Below are 20,436 nucleotides of genomic sequence, written 5' to 3'. Positions count from 1 at the left end.
TTCAGCTACAGGTAGAGTCCCTGTTCACCACAACTACCTGTGCCTGTACCAGGTATGAGACACCAAACATCTCCCAGCATCTAGTGCAACAGGTTGAGTAGAAACTAGAGGAGGGAGACGTGAACGTGATCAAATTATACATGACCATCTGACAGTTGGCCGCAAGTCAGCCAATGGAACTGAAACCATCTTTATCTAGGACCAGGCCAACTCACACATACACACATTTACACACACATATATTGAGTGTAGGGTAGTAAGGGAACTCTATAAGTTGGGCCCCGTAACCATTCCACCCATGACCATGGTGATGACATTTTCTCTTTGGAACATGGTACGAACAACAAACTATTCACATGTAATCAGGTCAGCTGTAAATCGATGGATTTGTGATGGATTTATAGCTTCAACTGTTTGGGAGAATTCAGTCAACTTCAGTTGAACTACTACATATACCACCAAGGTCATACAGTTCCATTGCCTTGTGAATGAGACTACCTTTGTTCAATGACATTTCCAGTGAAGGAGAGAGGCATTTTGTAATGTCAGAGTCACTTTACAAAAGCTATTCATGGCAGGAGACGGAAATGTATTAAATTACCCGCTTTGTATATATTTCAAGAGCATATATAGATACTGTATATTTCTCCATGTGGATAATGACATGGCATTTACAGAGGAAGCCTTGGAAGAAAAACGCTCTCAATCTGGGTACTCACAGAGAGGGCTTACATAAAAGGATACACAGACATAATAAAATACAAAAGATGTATGTCTTTATCCTATCCTTTATCCTGTAACTCTCAGAAATGGAGTGAAAGTACTACTCTAACTGTGTAACACTGATGCCATATCAAGATGTGAGAAAACAGAAAAGCAAAACATTCATTAGTTAATACATACTGACATTAAATCATGGGCATTAACATTGCTTACATAAAAAGAAGAGACCCCTGGCCTAGTGTTGTGGTTACCACACTATATCTTGTTTCCCCAGAGATGACCCGGAGAGTGGGACATTACAATGACACATACTGTAACACCTAATATGGGGATTCTCCTCTCCAGTGGAGACCTGGGTTCAAATACATTGAGCATTTGCTCTAGCCTGCCTAGAGTGCCAGATGGAAATTATTTTAAATAATATTTGAACCCTGCTCCAGTGTGGTGAAACCTTTGGGGGTATCTCTTGGAAACAATGTTATAGACTGTACACCACTCATGACATAATAAGCCAATTATCTTAGTTTACTGACCTTAAATGAGAGAGAAGCTGTGAAACAAAAGCCATGTCTACAGAATGGGGCTGGGCTGGGGAGAATCTGGTCCAGCTACTGTGACTACTCTTTGGCAATGGAATGGATAAAGTACGCCACCCTCTGGTCACATAAGGTACTTACGCTGAAAAACTGTACTGAAATTTAACTTTGAAGTAAACTACTAGGCCTACAATAAAATCTAAATAAGTAATGTTGGCAAAGACATACATTTGTAAAGGTATGGTGCAACTATATTTGATGTGATGCCTAAGAAGCACTGACTGTATTTTCACTGTGTGAAAATTCCAGTTCTTTTGTATTAGCTTTTGCTGTTGACCACTGCCTCCTTGTGGATGAAAAAGAGAAGACACTCAAGCTGACACAGGTTGGTTGGATGTCCTTTGGGTGGTGGATCCATTCTTGATACACAGGGGAAACTGTTGAGTGTGAAAAATTCAGCAGCGTTGCAGTTCTTGACATACTTAAACCAGTGTGCCTGGCACCTACTACCATACCCAATTCAAAGGCACTTACATTTTTTGTCTTGCCCTCTGAATGGCACACATACACAATCCACATCTCAAATGTCTCAAGGCTTAAAAATCCTTCTACACTGATTGAAGGGGATTTAACAAGTGGCATCAATAAGGGATCAGCGCCTTCACCTGGATTGTTTTGTATACTCAGTGTATAAACCTTGACAGCATCCCAAATGATACCCTACTCCCTTTATAGAGCACTACTTTTGACCAAGGCCCACAGAGCTCTGCTCAAAAGTACTGCACTAAGGAATAGGATGGCATTTGTGAAGCAGGCATCCCCTGTTAATCCATTGTGTGAGAGTTTGCCTTGACTCTGACTAGAGTTTATGTCCGGATTCACGTGCTGACATTAATCTAGGTTTATCTACCGCGCAGAGAGAGAAAAGACTGTAAAAATGTAACCACATTATGGGTTTGATTTGGGATGAAGGGCTTAGAAAGTCAAAGCTCCCATGTTACAAGAAAACAACACAGTTTGAGGGTTTCACGTAACTTTTGACTGAAAAGAGGGGTGTACAACTATAGAGGCTGGCCTGGCGAAGGGCACACACACACACACATTATGTACCTGGTAGTAGTAACCGTTGTCGGTCTCATAGGGACGCCGTGTGATACTGCGAGCTCCCAGTGTGGTCTTCAGGATCCCCTCACAGCCTGAAATAGAGACGGGGAGAAGGTTTTCTATACATACTGTATAGAATAACATGGCATTCTTTAACTCCCACTGTCTCTCCATCCCTGGGTAGCTTTTCTTTCCATCAAATGAAATCCTTGATGTGAGACCTTGTTGTTCTTGTTAGCCATTATATTAGCATAAAGTAATGAGACATCAAGACAGAAAACAACTGCCACAGTTACATGAGGTAGATTAGTTGAGCTCACAATCCATTCCCTGTAAGTATTTAGGAATCGTGCACTTCTGCACGTGTATTTACTTTTCTCCTATCTATAATTCAACACACACATATTCACACAGACAGCGAGCCAATAGTGACATGGGGGGATGAAAGAGTGCGTTGGTATGAATTAATAATTGGTTGGGAGTAGGTTAGAAACGCAGTCTTCGGCTTTGTAAGAGTGAGATATGAGGGCTCAGCTTTAACTTAGAGTGGGAGTAGACTAGTAGCAGCTTAATCTGACTAAAACAGAGCCTTCAGTCCATCATCTGTGGTTAATCTGCACCTGACATGACACCACGCATGCACCGTATTAACAAGGCAAACTCCCTGTGCCCATACCCTGCCTTAGCGTCACTGCACCATCTGTAGGTTGAGGATTTAGCCCCTGCCTGCAGTGGCTGGGCTGGGACCAGAGGAGAGGCAGGTCACTGCTAAGCATGCACACCTGCTGTCAATCAATTACAATGGAGCTCTATGAGTCTTAGATGTTAGCCGTTAACGTGTCTGGCCACAGCAATACACAACAATGTCCTGGCAGGGCTGGTTCCCCACTCATGTGTCCTGGCGGGGCTGGTTCCCCACTCATGTGTCCTGGTTGGCTGGTTCCCCACTCATGTGTCCTGGTTGGCTGGTTCCCCACTCATGTGTCCTGGCGGGGCTGGTTCCCCACTCATGTGTCCTGGCGGGGCTGGTTCCCCACTCATGTGTCCTGGCGGGGCTGGTTCCCCACTCATGTGTCCTGGTTGGCTGGTTCCCCACTCATGTGTCCTGGCGGGACTGGTTCCCCACTCATGTGTCCTGATTGGCTGGTTCCCCACTCATGTGTCCTGGTTGGCTGGTTCCCCACTCATGTATCCTGGTTGGCTGGTGCCCCACTCATGTATCCTGGTTGGTTGGTTCCCCACTCATGTGTCCTGGTTGGCTGGTTCCCCACTCATGTGTCCTGGTTGGCTGGTTCCCCACTCATGTGTCCTGGCGGGACTGGTTCCCCACTCATGTGTCCTGGTTGGCTGGTTCCCCACTCATGTATCCTGGTTGGCTGGTGCCCCACTCATGTATCCTGGTTGGTTGGTTCCCCACTCATGTGTCCTGGTTGGTTGGTTCCACACTCGTGTGTCCTGGTTGGCTGGTGTCCACTCGTGTGTCCTGGTTGGCTAGTTCCCCCACTCATGTGTCCTGGTTGGCTAGTTCCCCACTCATGTGTCCTGGTTGGCTGGTGTCCACTCATGTGTCCTGTTTGGCTGGTGTCCACTCATGTGCCCTGGTTGGCTGGTGTCCACTCATGTGTCCTGGTTGGCTGGTGTCCACTCGTGTGTCCTGGTTGGCTGGTGTCCACTCGTGTGTCCTGGTAGGCTAGTTCCCCCACTCATGTGTCCTGGTTGGCTGGTGTCCACTCATGTGTCCTGGTTGGCTGGTTCCCCACTCATGTGTCCTGGTTGGCTGGTTCCCCACTCATGTATCCTGGTTGGCTGGTGCCCCACTCATGTATCCTGGTTGGTTGGTTCCCCACTCATGTGCCCTGGTTGGCTGGTGTCCACTCATGTGTCCTGGTTGGCTGGTGTCCACTCGTGTGTCCTGGTTGGCTGGTGTCCACTCGTGTGTCCTGGTAGGCTAGTTCCCCCACTCATGTGTCCTGGTTGGCTGGTGTCCACTCATGTGTCCTGGTTGGCTGGTTCCCCACTCATGTGTCCTGGTTGGTTGGTTCCACACTTGTGTGTCCTGGTTGGCTGGTGTCCACTCGTGTGTCCTGGTTGGCTAGTTCCCCCACTGATGTGTCCTGGTTGGATAGTTCCCCACTCATGTGTCCTGGTTGGCTAGTTCCCCCACTCATGTGTCCTGGTTGGATAGTTCCCCACTCATGTGTCCTGGTTGGCTGGTGTCCACTCATGTGTCCTGTTTGGCTGGTGTCCACTCATGTGTCCTGTTTGGCTGGTGTCCACTCATGTGTCCTGTTTGGCTGGTGTCCACTCATGTGTCCTGTTTGGCTGGTGTCCACTCATGTGTCCTGGTTGGCTGGTGTCCACTCATGTGTCCTGGTTGGCTAGTTCCCCCACTCATGTGTCCTGGTTGGCTGGTGTCCACTCATGTGTCCTGGTTGGTTGGTTCCCCACTCATGTGTCCTGGTTGGCTGGTGCCCCACTCATGTGTCCTGGTTGGCTGGTGCCCCACTCATGTGTCCTGGTTGGCTGGTTCCCTACTCATGTGTCCTGGTTGGCCGGTGTCCACTCGTGTGTCCTGGTTGGCTAGTTCCCCACTCATGTGTCCTGGTTGGCCAGTTCCCCACTCATGTGTCCTGGTTGAAGGTGTCCACTCATGTGTCCTGGTTGGCTAGTTCCCCACACATGTATACTGGTTGGCTGGTGTCCACTCATGTGTCCTGGTTGGCTGGTTCCCCACTCATGTGTCCTGGTTGGCTAGTTCCCCACTCATGTGTCCTGGTTGGCCAGTTCCCCACTCATGTGTCCTGGTTGAAGGTGTCCACTCATGTGTCCTGGTTGGCTAGTTCCCCACACATGTATACTGGTTGGCTGGTGTCCACTCATGTGTCCTGGTTGGCCAGTTCCCCACTCATGTGTCCTGGTTGAAGGTGTCCACTCGTGTGTCCTGGTTGGCTAGTTCCCCACACATGTATTCTGGTTGGCTGGTGTCCACTCATGTGTCCTGGTTGGCTGGTTCCCCACTCATGTGTCCTGGTTGGCTGGTTCCCCACTCATGTGTCCTGGTTGGTTGGTTCCCCACTCATGTGTTCTGGTTGGTGGTGCCCCACTCATGTGTCCTGGTTGGTTGGTTCCCCACTCATGTGTCCTGGTTGGTTGGTTCCCCACTCATGTGTCCTGGTTGGTTGGTTCCCCACTCATGTTTTCTGGTTGGTGGTGCCCCACTCATGTGTCCTGGTTGGTTGGTTCCCCACTCATGTGTCCTGGTTGGTTGGTTCCCCACTCATGTGTCCTGGTTGGTTGGTTCCCCACTCATGTGTCCTGGTTGGCCGATGTCCACTCGTGTGTCCTGGTTGGCTAGTTCCCCACTCATGTGTCCTGGTTGAAGGTGTCCACTCGTGTGTCCTGGTTGGCTAGTTCCCCACACATGTATACTGGTTGGCTGATGTCCACTCATGTGTCCTGGTTGGTTTGTCCACTCATGTGTCCTGGTTGGCTGGTGCCCACTCATGTGTACTGGTTGGTTGGTGTAACGATCAATGAGTGAATAGGTGTGGAGTCAGGCGCAGAGAGCAAAGGATGCAGGAAAAACGCGCTTTAATGTCCAAAATAATCACAGGAACAAAATAGTATACCCAAACCTGGTATAACTACAAAAACACAAATGTACCCTAACGTGAAATATAAGAACAGCGAGAAACCCATTGAAACCACTAACCACTCAAACACATACAGAATGAACAAGCCCACACAAACAGAAGCGGGCTAAACAAACTTAAATAACCCCACCCTTCCAACCAAACAAGGAACAGGTGAAACCAATTAGACAAAACGAAACGAACACAGAACAAAGGATCGGTGGCAGCTAGTAGCCCAACGACGACCGCCGAGCACCACCTGAACCAGAAGGGGAGCCACCGTCGGTAATATTCGTGACAGTTGGTGTCTACTCATGTGTCCTGGTTGGCTGGTGCCCACTCATGTGTACTGCTTGACTGGTGTCCACTCATGTGTACTGGTTGGCAGAAACAAGTCTTGAGTGTGTAGCAGGGAAAAACAAACTGACCTGATTTACAGGGACTCTCTCTCTCTAGACAGGCCAAAGAGGAGGCCGGCCGGTCAGTTAGAGCAGTTATGATGAGTTGGCAGAAACTAGCCTTGAGTGTGTAGCAGGGAAAAACAAACTGACCATAGTGAAGATGTTAAGATTAAATCATGGGCAGGATTATCATAATGTCAATGAATGACTCACATAGCCCAAAGCAGACTTTTTATTCTCTAAATTGTAGGGCTTCACTTTTGATTGACACTAACTCTCCAGCATCCTTTATGTCTCTCCACCTTCACTTTCTGATGCTGATGCACTCTTTCTTTAGCCTGGCTGACGAGACTCACGTAGTCAGTGAGGGAGAGCTGACACACTGTCTGGACAGGAGGCCGTTGTAAATGCAATATTCAAGCCGAGGTTTGATTGGCTCTCTCAGAAAAAAATAATATTCTGGGGGGTTGAGCTAGACTACTTTCTTATGAAAAAGAGTACAATATTGTTTGACCATTTTGTAGGTAGTCTGCATATGTATGAACATGTGACTCGACTCTCCTCCATGGTAACTATATGGTAACTAGGCAGTAGGAGTTACCCAGCCTCTTCAGTCCCAGCATCTATAACCTCAGTAGGAGGGTAACGGCAGAATAGTGTTGCTGAATGATGCTCTTCTGCCTCAGTGGGAAGACACCACATGCATGTATGCACGACACACACGCAAGCAGACACGCACACACACACACACACCAGTAAAACTGAATTATGCAGTTGCCGATGGTTGGCTCTCTGTGCATGCCACTCAGTCCTACCTTTGATAGCCAGCACTCCATGGCAGAATTCCTTGAAGTTGATCCTGCCCTGAGCATTGGGGTCCAAGCATTTGGCCAACTTCTTCACCTGGAGAGCATGGGACAGGCAACAAAAGGGTTGAACAAAATAATGAGTCATGGGTTCGGCTTCATACATTACAAAGAGAATATATGCAAACCTACAGATGAAATTGTCAACAACCTTTCAATGTCTGACTCAGATTATCCATGTTAAGTTGCTGACAGCTCTATCTGTCTGTATGTCAGTGTGTGTGTGTGTGTGTGTGTGTGTGTGTGTGTGTGTGTGTGTGTGTGTGTGTGTGTGTGTGTGTGTGTGTGTGTGTGTGTGTGTGTGTGTGTGTGTGTGTGTAACCTGTAGCTGTGAACCTCCCACCACCACCTGTTCTAACAGTCCCTCTCTGAATCACTACTGAGTCACTACAACACACCTCATGATATTATGACTTAGAGCAAAAGTACGGCTCTTTACACATAGAGGATCTCACTCATATAGAGCACACATTATAGAATGCATAAGACTGTGTGTGTATATATATATATATATATATATATATATATATATAGGCATATGCATGTTGTACAACACCGCTGCAACCAACCAATACATGTCGCTCCCACCAAAAACCCACATCCACATCTTTCATGTGGGCTGGAGCAGATACACAGAGGTACTTTACTGTGCTCCTGAATTATGCATTTAATGCACTTTAGATGCTGCCTGCAGCTCTTTCAACTCCTACTTTTAGACTGGGGCTGGTACAACGGTGTCATGAAATTGTAAATGCTGGAGATAGAGACCTGCTAGTGACTGAGAATGACCGTGTGAATACCAGAGAGATTTTGTGTGTGTGTGTGTGTGTGTGTGTGTGTGTGTGTGTGTGTGTGTGTGTGTGTGTGTGTGTGTGTGTGTGTGTGTGTGTGTGTGTGTGTGTGTGCACGCGCGTGTGTGTGTGTGTGTGTGTACGCGCGTGTGTGTGTGTGTGTGTGTGTGTGTGTGTGTGTGTGTGTGTGTGTGTGTGTGTGTGCACGCGTGTGTGTGTGTGTGTGTGTGTGTGTGTGTGTGTGTGTGTGTGTGTGTGTGTGTGTGTGTGTGCGCGTGTGTTCATACATTTGTGTGAGTGTGTCTGAGAATGTGGTGGAAGACAGTTCTTCGACAGACCACACACATACGATGGGTCCTCTCTCCCATCTGTCCAACCTCTGCTATACAGCTGTGCATCACCATCCCTCACCGTGTAAGCCAGCTGTCAGTCAAAACACACACTGGACGGTCACGGCTCCAACACCCTAGTTACTGTCGGCACGGCAACTGGGTCAACAGGAAAATACTGGGTGAAATTAAGGTCATTGCGTTGGATAATTTGGACCAGTGACTCTGAGTTTTTAGTAGATTAAACTCAGTTCTGCTGGATTAGGAGGAGGAGGGGGTCAGTGTGACTGTGAGTGCGTGGATAGGATAGTGGACAGGATAGGTCAGAATATGGGAGCAGTGAAAGGATGATGTTGAGGTTACGTGTGGCCAGTGGGACACTGAGAGGTCCAGACAGGTTTAATCTCATCTGCAACGTGTTCTGTGTGCGTAACTCAAATCAAATGTATTCATAAAGCCCTTTTTACATCAGCAGATGTCACAAAGTACTATACAGAAACCCAGCCAAAAATCCCAAACATCAAGCAATGCAGATGTAGAAGCACAGTGGCTAGGAAAAACTCCCTAGAAAGGCAGGAACCTAGGAAGAAACCTAGAGAGGAGGCTCTGAGGGGTGGCCAGTCCTCTTCTGGCTGTGCCGGATGGAGATTATAAGAGTACATGGCCATTAAGGCCAAATCGTTCTTCAAGATGTTTCAAACGTTCATAGATGACCATCAGTGTCAAATAATATAGTGGCCCATATGTGGTCTAATAAAACTATTGAGGGAAGTTTTGGGGAAATTGTTAAGATGAAAAGATTTAGCTTCATCGAGCTGCCTCTTTCTCAAATGCTCATTTAATTTTGAACTAAGGTAGTTCAAACATTAGAATTCAGGGTCCATATTATTCACTACATCTGCTGAGGGGAGTGTTGATGCTACATGAATAGTTGAACGACCACACTACCTACTATTAATTTCACCCCTTTTTAACCCCTATCCACATCATCAAGCGGTACCGGAGCACCAAATCTAGGTCCAAAAGGCTCCCCTAAGCCATAAGACTGCTGAACAATTAATCAAATGGACACCCAGACTTTGTTTTTACACTGCTACTACTCGCTGTTTATCATCTATGCATAGTCACTTTACCAGTACCTACATGTACAAATTACCTCGACTAACCTGTACCCCTGCACATTTACTCAGTACTGGACCCCCTGTATATAGCATATAGCCTCGTTATTGTTATGTAATTCTACTGTTACTTTTTATTTTTACTTTATTTTATTTTGTAAATATTTTCTTAACTATTTCTTGAACTGTTAAGTGCTTGTAAGTAAGTATTTCACGGTAATGTCTACTACACCTGTTGTATTTGGTGCATGTGACAACTAACATTTGATTTGATTTGATTCAATCCATGTGCCCACAGTCCATGCAAAGCATCCCAAAGGAACCAATCAGAGCTAATGTTCCAGAGAAGTGATAAGCAACAGAACACGGGGGAGCCAATCAACACTAATGTTCCTGCCCTGTGACATACAGTGGAACACAAGGGACTTATGTTCAGATGAACAACAACCTATTTTTGGATGGGCTTTACTTCAGTATCATTGTTTATTATCAACACCAGTTAAAACATAAACATCGGGAGTATATGGGTTGTCCTGTTAAAACTGGTCAGAGGTCAGTGTATGCTTATCAACCTGTGGGAAGTCGAGTGCATCCATCCCCAACTCACACTCAGAACAGTAGGACACACTGCAGGACAGTGTACTCCTGTAGAGCTATGCAGATCTGCCTGTGTATGCATACTATGGCACCCTATTTTGACCAGGTGGACCAGGACCCATAGGGTTCTGGTCAAAAGTAGTGCACTATATAGGGAATAGGGTGTCATTTCGGACACAACCTATGACTCATTCTTACTAGAAAAAGCCTGTGTGGAGGACAGGCAAAGTGGTCTATTACCAACCTAATTATATTTACAAAGATACAGAGCACCAATTAAAATGGTTAATTGTTCACATACAGAGAGTGCCAATTCATTGCAGACAATTATTATTCAGACAGAGCAGGTCAGAGAGGGGTTAGGATAAGATAACGTCTCTTGGGTGCTTTGCGCTGTTTCTATTCTAGGCTATCTGTTTCTGAATCTACACAGGCAAGTCTGCTCACACAATCCCTCAGCCAAGTTCCGCAGAGCACAGCCATGCCACAACAAATAGCAGAAGGCTTGTGTTAAGGCCTAATTTATAACAGAGAAAACTCCTTTACTAAAACAAACCTGTCTGTCTATGTTAATTACTGTGTTGAGACTGACACATTATATTAAATATCAAAAGGCTGATGCAATTGAGAGCTATTGGCTATAGTTCATTAATACTGCCAGAAGAACACAATTAGCCTATTTTCCAGTCTCTCTCTCAGTAGTTGACCTAATTTCTCTACCACAAAATAACACATTTGGACGAAAATGAGTTTCACTTTTTGGGCCAAAATTAGAGCCTGAATACACGGAATGAGAGTGAAAGGCTGAATCAGATTATCTCACTGGAAAGTGTTACTGAACTCTCCTCCACAGCCACACTGAAAGCTAGTTCTAGCGTTACTTGAAAATAAAATCTCACGTCTATCTTGTTTTTTAGCATCCAAGTAAATATACCTTTACAGGTGTAAGACACTTTGTTCAGCTTTTGGTACACATTGAACTACGTTTAATTGCAGTCAAAGCTGTAAGAACGATAAAATAAAGCACATATCTACCAAAATGATTTAGCAAGAGCCTGTTCCACTTTATGATAGCCAAACAAAAATGAATTTGTAAGTAAATGTCTATGCATGTGTAATAACATAGTTTACACGACACAAAACACAACAAGAAACAGAAACAAAGCCTTCAAAACGTATAAACAAACGCTACTGTGGCGTACTCCATGAAACACCAGGTGACGCTTGCTTGGAACGTATATTACCTCGTCTCCTTGGCCGAACTGTGAACCGAGGTCTACGAAATGCTCCACGCGAATGAAACCATCCGAATCCTCGTCGCACACGTCGAACACCTCTTTGAGTTTTCTGAGGAACAGCAATAGCTGCTCCGGGTCGGGAAGTACACTTTCCATCGGAGGTTTGTTGTCCTGAGGTTGAAAACCGGACTTGAACACCGAAGCAGAGGGCGCCATCCCCGAGGCGGGAACCGCCGCTGCGCTGAGCGCGCTCGAGAGCAGTGCGTGCGTGACTTCACACAATCAGTAGAGCGCGAGGACCACTGGATGCTGCGAGTTGGAAGAGGTTGACATAGATACACAAGCGGGAAAAACCTATAAACAGCAGCCAGGATTAAATGGATAAACATATAATGAATAGAACGGTAGAATCACTGACTTGAATGAGGACACCCGTCCTAGTCATTATATTTCCATGCGTTTAATCCTATCCCTATATGCGAAATCCAGACAGATATTTTTTTATAAACCGGGCACTGATGACACGTTGGCTACTGTTAATCGCCACCAGAGGGCAAAGTCGTTCAAGACATTTTTTTTGTCCTGAATGAGCAGCATGCCGCACGTTTCAGTTTTTGAGTTTTTGATGTCCACGTAACATGCTTTTTATTGTAAATGTCTGCATTATGATTATGTGAGAATGTCAGTGTTGACCTGTGATATCTCTGTGTACAGTATACTATAAAGCAGATGCTATTCAATACATTTAATAGTAGGTCTAAACCACCTAAACCTCAATGTCTATGGTCCCCAATGCGTCTCTCCATACATTCTGCCCCATACTGACTGGTCGAGTCCGTGCACCCCCCAGCATCCATCCGTACCCTGTCTGTTTGTGTTGATGGCATCAATACTGGAGTTCCTGTTCAGTGATAAAAATAACAGAGTGGCTTTTTAGCATCCTTATCACCCTGCCTCGGCCTTAAAGGTATAGACTTAAAGGAATAGTTTAGTATTTTGTTCATTAGTCCACTGTTAGTGATAGCTCACCCAAATTACAAAATAGCGTACAAGTCTACGGACAAGGTATGACAGCAATCCATGCTTGGTTTTTGTTTACCTAGTCACTGTCTCCAAATCCTTTTTTTTTTTTTTTGCATGTGTGGCACAAAGGTACTGATATTAGCATTTTTTTTGTGCTTACTGACCAAATCACCCTAAAGTATCTCAAATTGATTGTGTAGCTCAGGGAAGTTATTATAGATGATCTGGACATGAAGCGTGAAAAATGCTTATATCGGTACCATTGACTTGCATTGGATTTGTGCCAATAGTGGAAAGAGTGACCACGTAAACAAAACCGAAGCAGTGAATACTGTCTTACCTTGCCCATAGATTGCTAACAGGGTAAGGAAACCAATATGTCCTTTTGTAATTTGGGTGAACTATCCCTTTAACACATTCCCAAAAATGTCAGCAGCCAAGTTGGTGTGTTTTGCGAACTATCCCTTTAAGTTTATCAACCTCTTGCTAGGGGCTAATAAAATGACTGCCAAATGAAAAAATTTGAAACGATACAAGCCAAGTTAAAATAAAACATCACAAGTAACTGAAACTCTATAGCAGGCAGGTCAGCTTTGTATCATGTCAACAACAACAATCACTAGTGCCATTAATAGCTTGGCTACATATTCTCAGTTATGACAAACATACATTTGAAGTAGACGTTGTACTGTATTTTACAGTTTTATAGTAAAACATTTCATATTACAGTTTTGGAGTAACGAATCATCATTAAAGATGTATAAGCAATAGTTTTTCGGATTTCACAAACAGCATACAATACATGAATGAATCCCAAACGTACATAATATTGAAGATTATTCGCCAATGTTATTCATTATCGATTATTCTCTATTATTATTATTTTCATTATTATGTATTAATTATTTTTTTACTGTTGTTGATTACATTATCTCACTTCGCTTTAGCAACAGTGGCTTTGTCGTTCATGCTAATAAAACGTAACTGAATAGGGTAAGAGATTAGAGGTCATTTGAAGTGAATTGGTATTGGTCCAGTCATTTCTGAACACGTCTCATTTACAGACAGTGCTCCTTTTAGTACTGCAGTCAGTGGAGACAGGCTATCTATCATTACCATTCCCTGCATAGAGAACTACTTTGTGCAATCTATAGGGAATAGTGTGCCATTTGAGACATACATTTCTTTCATTACCACCTCTCACATAAACCTCTGTTTTTAGATGGCTCATCATCCCAACTAAATTGAACGTCACTCTCTATTGTGGAGAGTTAGTGTCAAGTTCTTTTTGGATAAGAATACGAATAAATAATGTTAATATCGCGAGTACCCTGCATTGAGCTAAATGCTCCATTTTATCAGTCTCTTCATCAAGACGTTTCAGCCCATCCAGGCTTAATGTCACTTATCTTCTAAAGTCACGGTTCTCAGTGCATTGTGGGATGCCTCGGTATCACTCCAGCCCTCATAGAGCTGGGTTGTAGACTTAGTGCACACCCTAGCAAAATGTTTTGCAACAGATAACCAAAACAAGTATATCTTATTGAACAACTTCAGCTTGTCCCTCCCTGTGTCAGACTTCTTTCTTCCATTTGGTGCCTAGTGAATACGACCCTGGTTAGTGTGGGCAAAGCATCATATCACTTCATACAGCAAATAACCCTGTACAGTTCCTTCAAGTTCATGTGTTTCTATTCTACAACACAATGCTGTGTTGTCGTCTGTTTCTCTCTGACGCTGCTGTGGAGGCCTTAGCAACTCGTGGCTGGGTCCTGTTCATTATGTCATACCGTAACTAAACAAAAATGGCAGGTGGGACTGTAGGCCTCAGTTCAGACCCATGTCGGAGGAACATTCAGGATGGATGACCTGTCAATCAAAACCACTCCATTCAAACGTACAGTATTTGGGGGTTTGCTATTATAGTGCCAGGTTTTCACTGAGAGCCCATTGTAAAGCTCAGGTCTGTTATTTGAGGCCTGCAGAGAAAAACACCCTCAAGGCCCATGGTATTTATTTAAAAAATGTCACCCTTCCCTTGTCAATGTTCTCAGTCAAGTTTGAGGATTCTGTTCAAACACGATCAAGCTAGTCAATGAACTTATGTGTGTCTCCATACATCCAGTGCTGTGGTGGCAAGGCCACTTCGTTGAGATGGCCGCATTCCTTGCTACACTTGCACGACTGGATGAACATGGCGTCTCTCTGGAAACGCTCGCCATCCGGGCACACAAAAGTCACAGGAACGGTGCGCGTACGACGCGGCGAGCAGCAGCGGCCATCCGTACAAGCGCCGCAGTAATTGGGCCGGTAGAGGCGGACACTCTGACACTCGCCATACGACAGACGCATGGGTTCTGGGGCTTTTGGAGTCGGGGAGCACTTCTTGCCCTTCTGTAAAGGGAAGAGAAGGAGGAGGGGGATGAGAGGATGAGAGAGAAAGAGGGAGAAAATCAGAGAGGGCAGAGGAAAGTAAAAGTTTCATGCTGTACTGTCGGGGCACCTGTATTGTTTCAATAAAATGACAAACTTTTGCAGACATCTTTAAAATATCTTTGAATAAACGTCCGGAAGGCCTATGCAACCAAATCATCATGAATTTATCACTTATCACTAACAAAGTGTCAGTACTGAAAACAAAATGAAAAGTTTATTCAATTATGGTAAAGTTATGAAATTAACTGAACACACACAGTGACAAAACAACGTTTTAAATCAAACTCACTGAAACACATTAATCTTGCACTCAGACAGACAGAGACCTTATTAGTCTGTGGTAAATCAGCTATAATCTCCCAGCCCACAGTCGTTTGTCCCAAATTGTACCCGGTTCCCTATATAGTACACTACTTTTGACCAGAGCCTTATGGGCACTGTCCAGAGCCCTATCGTCCCTGGTCAAAAGTAGTGCACTAAATAGGGAATAGGGTGGCATTTGGGACGTAAGCACTGAGCCAGAGAAACAGAGGATTAATATAGACACACCATCTCCCTGGCTGAGTGCACAGGGCCCAGGCGCCTAGCTATGGACAGTTGCTTGGCAGGAATGCCGTGGGTGGGGTGGAGGGGACTATATTTAAAAGGGCACCACCGCCAGTGTGAGTAAATCAACGCTAGTCTGTTCCCACCAGGACGTGCTACGCAGAGGAAACAGTCTAGGGGGTTGTGGGTTTGTTATCAAAGTGATACCAGATCAGTAGATGATAAGGGAGATATGTTTATTGCCTGGGATGATGATGATGATGAAGATATGTGCAGTCACACTCTCTTCTCTTGTACTGCATGCTTGTGCTCATACTGATGGGCAGAGACACCCACACATGCACAGGCATACATACACACACACACACACACTACACAGTTGCGTTGTCTAAATATAGAATTTACCTTGGGTGGGATGGCTACGTCACCGCAGGGCCGGATGGTGCAGAGGCGCGTCTCTCTATCCAGCTTACACTGGGCGTTGTCGTTGGTGATGCGTGAGGACACTCCCATCCCACAGCTTCGTGAGCACTGGGACCAGTCCGTTGTCTGGACAACACACTTCAACGAATGCTTCCATACTGGGAAGGGTGGAAGGAAGAGGAGCGCGGGAGACAAAGGGGAGGAAGGAAGGGGGTTATAGGGAGAATATACCACAGAGGGAAGAAATCAGGATATAGGACTGGCTGATGTACAGACAAACATGAGTAACTATCGACCAATAGTCATTAACTATTATACCAAAAATGCTAATAGTGCTAGCGATGATCGCTCAGTGTACATGATAAGCTACAGCCAAGTAGCTATCATAATCAATAACAATGCATTTGGTCAATGTCAAGAGTGCAACAGTTCCTCACCAGGCAGGTGCTTGTAGCCTTGTTCATTCTCCCAGCCCTTGCCTCTCTCCACCAGCTCATTGCCCAGTGTGTTATCCGGCTGGTACTGGTCTGGCTGAGGTTTGGGTTGTGTTGGTTGGCGATGTTGCTTGGTGGGGGGAAGGCGCCAGGTACCCTTGTGGCAGTCCACGGTGAAGCAGCACTGCCCTGGCACCCTGACCAGCCGGGGGTAGGGGCAGGAGGGGGTGGCGGGGGGCAGACGGTTGGCACAGAGCAGGGAACAGCCTACGACGCCATCGATGCAGGTACACTGGTGTTTACAGCCGGCACGGAAATTCTCGCCATTCTGGTAGATCCTCCCGTTGTACTCACACGTACGACCCTCCTTTCTCGCTGTTAAGAGAGGGAAATGAGGAGAATCCATTGAATTCCATTGAATTCAGCTCAGCACAGTACAGTAGTTAGGTACAGTTCAGTACAACTCAATTCAACTTCATAATTTCTTTAGGGGCAATTTAGATGGATACTAAGACCACTTTGAGATAACATATATATACACATACATACAGTATACACATATATGTTTACAATGTACAGTATGCAATGTGCTATCATGTAACGAGGGGTTATTTTGGGAACCCTATTTCCATGTCTCTGGAGAGTCTAAATATGAGGATGTGTTTTAAAGTCAAAGTACAAGAACCTCCACTGACAATCCCAGGTATGACCGAGAGGAATTTGCCATATTCTCCGGTTACACGAGCTGAAACCCCCTTTACGCAGTCCTCCCCTTAACAACCAGCCGTCGGCCACCGCACTCACCCCGGGGAGGCACGAGAGGGGCAATAATCGACACTGACATGGCACACAGACTGTAACCCAGAGAGAACATTCAGATCTAGAGGGAGGTCAGAGGTCACTCTTGTGAGTAAGAATCCAGAAGAGTCTCTGTCTCCATATCACGAACACGGTGGAGCCTCCATTCTTAGTCTATGAAGGATTGGAATCTTGGTTTGATGTAGATAGAACTAGTTCCATTTTGGTCTGTGAGATTGAGCTCCATAAGGAATCTACTTAACATCCAAATGTCCTCCCCCACTGGGATACAACGTGTTAAGTCCTGGGGCTGTGGTGACGTTCAACACATGGTTGAGTCCTACGGTAATGTTTCTTATACATGCACCCTAAGATGCTATCACATAAAAACTCAACATCAACTAACTACTACACATCACACTTGACAAGATATACACATACACCATTTATACCTCACCATAGTTCCAACACTGAACACCTACAACCTACATTACACACTTTGAATCCTAACACTTCTACAATACACACTTCCAAACGCCCCCACTTCCTCCCCCTATCACAGCCTTACCCCTGCAGATGCCCTGGGCCAGGGTCACGTCATTGCCGTAGTTGCACTCCAGTCCCTTGTGGTGGTCGCAGGGCATCGTGGGGCTGCAGTCCTGGTTCAGCTGGGAGGCACACACCTTGCAGCACCCGCAGCCGTCGGCCACCGCACTCACCCCGGGGAGGCACGAGAGGGGCATGGCTGGACACTCACACACCGCCGGGCAGCTGGCACCCACCTGGAGGAGGGGGAAGAGAGATGAAGGGGGGGGGGTAGAGGAGAGGTTTAGGTTCATAGCATAAACAGAGAGAAGCATAGGAAAGCAAAGAGATCATTTTTGTCATGTAATTTCTTGCTGTGGTCTGCCTTCATGGGTAAAACACTACTAGTGATAAAGATGCTCTAGGAGTCTATTTCGATCATTTTATGTTCATTGTGAGATGTCAACTGATTATTTAACATGATAATTGTGTCCCATTTGGAGTGGTTATGAACACTGTTTACAGTTAATTTATATACTTTAACTTCAATGTGAAGTACCAATTTAATTTGCTCATATTATTTCTACCCCTTCACCCTTGTGGATGTTTTGTTTGTCTAGGCAGCTGTTTAAGTGTTGTACCCAATCCCCAGCCAACTCATGATTCGAGTCACAGTACATCACTCTTCCTTGCCAACTTCTTCTAGAAAAAAATCTACAGTATGTAAAAAGTCCCACCCCTCAGACAGTGAGTCAAAGTTATTTGACAAGCACAAACATGCCTATATATAAAAAAGAAACAATTCAAGGTAGAATTGGTAGGCTACAAAATCAGTCGGTTACATTTTACATTACAGTGCACTTATAACTGTGATTATTCCTGTAATCACAGTGTAACAAGTATTGCAATTACTCATTAGTACACTGGGTTAGGGGTAAGGATTACTACTGATAAGTACATTGTAACTAATTGTAACAATGAGTAATTACAAAACTGTTACTCTGTAATTACATGAGCAGTTACACAGTAGGACTGTCTTGTAAAAGTGTTACGAAATAGTCTGTAGGCGGCAGCAGTTTAAAAAATATATATATCTTCAGGCAAAAAAAAAAAAACGGTAGACAAAGTTTTTACTTGTGTCTCTCTAAAATACAATTACTTGTGTATGATAGTCAAACCACCTCCAACTGGTCATTGCAAACAGCCTAAGTGCTCCACTCATCCGTTGCTATTTTGTTGCATGATTGGCACATGATCGAAATCATACCAATTTGACAGCTGCCAAGGTGATACAACTTACCCGACTGGTGAATGCCATTGTCAAGAAAACAAAGATGATACGTTTTGCCATAATTATTGAAAATCCCAATGAAACGTTAGACAGTTGTCAACAAACAAACAAAACAAGCTCTGATCTTGTTATTAGTCCGCTTTAAGAGAGTTCTGAACTTTTAAAACCTCTTTCAAGAATAGACTACAATCGCACAGTTGCGTTAGATGAATAGAAGTAGTTGAAGTGTAGAGAACAGTTCTTTTTATCCCTTCCTCGAGATCGTCATAGCACTCTAAAAAAAAAAAATCATTCAACAGAGAGAGTATCCTGATCTACTTTATACCAACTCGTGAGCTCCGCAGAAACTCTGCCCATGCGTCGCCATATGTCCAGCCAATTATCATTCGGGCAGCGGGCCAGACATTCCAAATGGGTGGAGTTAAGGAGAGGGCTACAAATTAATTAGGGGGCGTGCTTGGGGATGAATACCGTCATTCATAAAAATCCGTAGAGGTAGTCCGTGTTTATTTTATTGGCTGGACGAAAATGTAACCGGTGCTTTTAAGTCACATTTAGTTTTACTGACATTCCACCTTTGTAGCCACCGCTCTGCTAACACCAAGATAAATACACCGGCTTGCTGGTGAGCGCTGCAGACAACTCCCAGTACAGTACAATAATACTTACAGTTGTGGCCAAAAGTTTTGAGAATGACACAAATATTAATTTTCCCAAAGTCTGCTGCCTCAGTTTGTATGATGGAAATTTCCATATACTCCAGAATGTTATGAAGAGTAATCAGATGAATTGCAATTAATTGCAATGTCCCTCTTTGCCATGCAAATGAACAATCCCCCAAAAATATTTCCACTGCATTTCAGCCCTACCACAAAAGGACCAGCTGACATCATGTCAGTGATTCTCTCGTTAACACAGGTGTGAGTGTTGACGAGGACAAGGCTGGAGATCACTCTGTCATGCTGATTGAGTTCAAATAACAGACTGGAAGCTTCAAAAGGAGGGGGGTGCTTAGAATCATTGTTCTTCCTCTGTCAATCATGGTTACCTGCAAGGAAACGTGTGCCGTCATCATTGCTTTGCACAAAAAGGGCTTCACAGGCAAGGATATTGCTGCCAGTAAGATTGCACCTAAATCAACCATTTATCGGGTCATCAAGAACTTCAAGGAGAGCGGTTCAATTGTTGTGAAGAAGGCTTCAGGGCGCCCAATAAAGTCCAGCAAGCACCAGGCACCACCAGTACAGAGCTTGCTCAGGAATGGCAGCAGGCAGATGAGTGCATCTGCATGCATAGTGAGGCGAAGACTTTTGGAGGATGGCCTGGTGTCAAGAAGGGCAGCAAAGAAGCCACTTCTCTCCAGGAAAAACATTAGGGACATACTGATATTCTGCCAAAGGTACAGGGATTGGACTGCTGAGAATCATTTTCTCTGATGAATCCCCTTTCCGATTGTTTGGGGCATCCGGAAAAAAGCTTGTCCGGAGAAGACAAGGTGAGTGCTACCATCAGTCCTGTGTCATGCCAACAGTAAAGCATCCTGAGAGCATTCATGTGTGGGGTTGCTTCTCAGCCAAGGGAGTGGGCTCACTCACAATTTTGCCTAAGAACACAGCCATGAATAA

The 20,436-nt window shown here is 45.0% G+C and overlaps 2 protein-coding genes across 2 annotated transcripts; both read right to left on the bottom strand.

The window, feature by feature from the left end:
* Positions 1 to 1,578: 1,578 nt before the first annotated feature.
* LOC135520384 (rab11 family-interacting protein 4A-like) lies at positions 1,579 to 11,557 on the bottom strand. Its single transcript, XM_064945900.1, has 4 exons — positions 11,342 to 11,557; positions 7,212 to 7,299; positions 2,370 to 2,455; positions 1,579 to 1,605 (listed from the first exon to the last, which is right to left on the bottom strand). Exons 1-4 carry the CDS (start codon positions 11,549 to 11,551, stop codon positions 1,579 to 1,581), a joined length of 411 nt encoding a protein of 136 aa, XP_064801972.1. The 5' UTR covers positions 11,552 to 11,557.
* Positions 11,558 to 12,523: 966 nt separating this feature from the next.
* LOC135523751 (CCN family member 1-like) lies at positions 12,524 to 19,172 on the bottom strand. The gene is made up of 5 exons (XM_064950632.1): positions 18,821 to 19,172; positions 17,564 to 17,777; positions 16,201 to 16,572; positions 15,746 to 15,921; positions 12,524 to 14,752 (listed from the first exon to the last, which is right to left on the bottom strand). Exons 1-5 carry the CDS (start codon positions 18,869 to 18,871, stop codon positions 14,447 to 14,449), a joined length of 1,119 nt encoding a protein of 372 aa, XP_064806704.1. The 5' UTR covers positions 18,872 to 19,172; the 3' UTR covers positions 12,524 to 14,446.
* Positions 19,173 to 20,436: the final 1,264 nt, after the last annotated feature.

This window comes from Oncorhynchus masou, chromosome 4, assembly GCF_036934945.1.
Source record: "Oncorhynchus masou masou isolate Uvic2021 chromosome 4, UVic_Omas_1.1, whole genome shotgun sequence".
Lineage (NCBI taxonomy): Eukaryota > Metazoa > Chordata > Actinopteri > Salmoniformes > Salmonidae > Oncorhynchus > Oncorhynchus masou.
The sequence above is the reverse complement of the archived record's forward strand: the minus strand, read 5'-3'. Positions and strand labels throughout refer to the sequence as shown.

What these genes read in the sequence shown, in the direction of transcription:
- LOC135520384 (XM_064945900.1), bottom strand. Translation starts at nt 11,551, where the DNA reads ATGGCGCCCTCTGCTTCGGTGTTCAAGTCCGGTTTTCAACCTCAGGAC. An exon ending in AGTTCGGCCAAGGAGACGAG is followed by an intron (nt 7,300 to 11,341) that starts GTAATATACGTT and finishes CATGCTCTCCAG; the next exon opens with GTGAAGAAGTTGGCCAAATG. An exon ending in TGGAGTGCTGGCTATCAAAG is followed by an intron (nt 2,456 to 7,211) that starts GTAGGACTGAGT and finishes TCTCTATTTCAG; the next exon opens with GCTGTGAGGGGATCCTGAAG.
- LOC135523751 (XM_064950632.1), bottom strand. Translation starts at nt 18,871, where the DNA reads ATGGCAAAACGTATCATCTTTGTTTTCTTGACAATGGCATTCACCAGT. An exon ending in CAATGGCATTCACCAGTCGG is followed by an intron (nt 17,778 to 18,820) that starts GTAAGTTGTATC and finishes CCCCTCCTCCAG; the next exon opens with GTGGGTGCCAGCTGCCCGGC. An exon ending in ACGTAGCCATCCCACCCAAG is followed by an intron (nt 14,753 to 15,745) that starts GTAAATTCTATA and finishes TTCCCTTTACAG; the next exon opens with AAGGGCAAGAAGTGCTCCCC.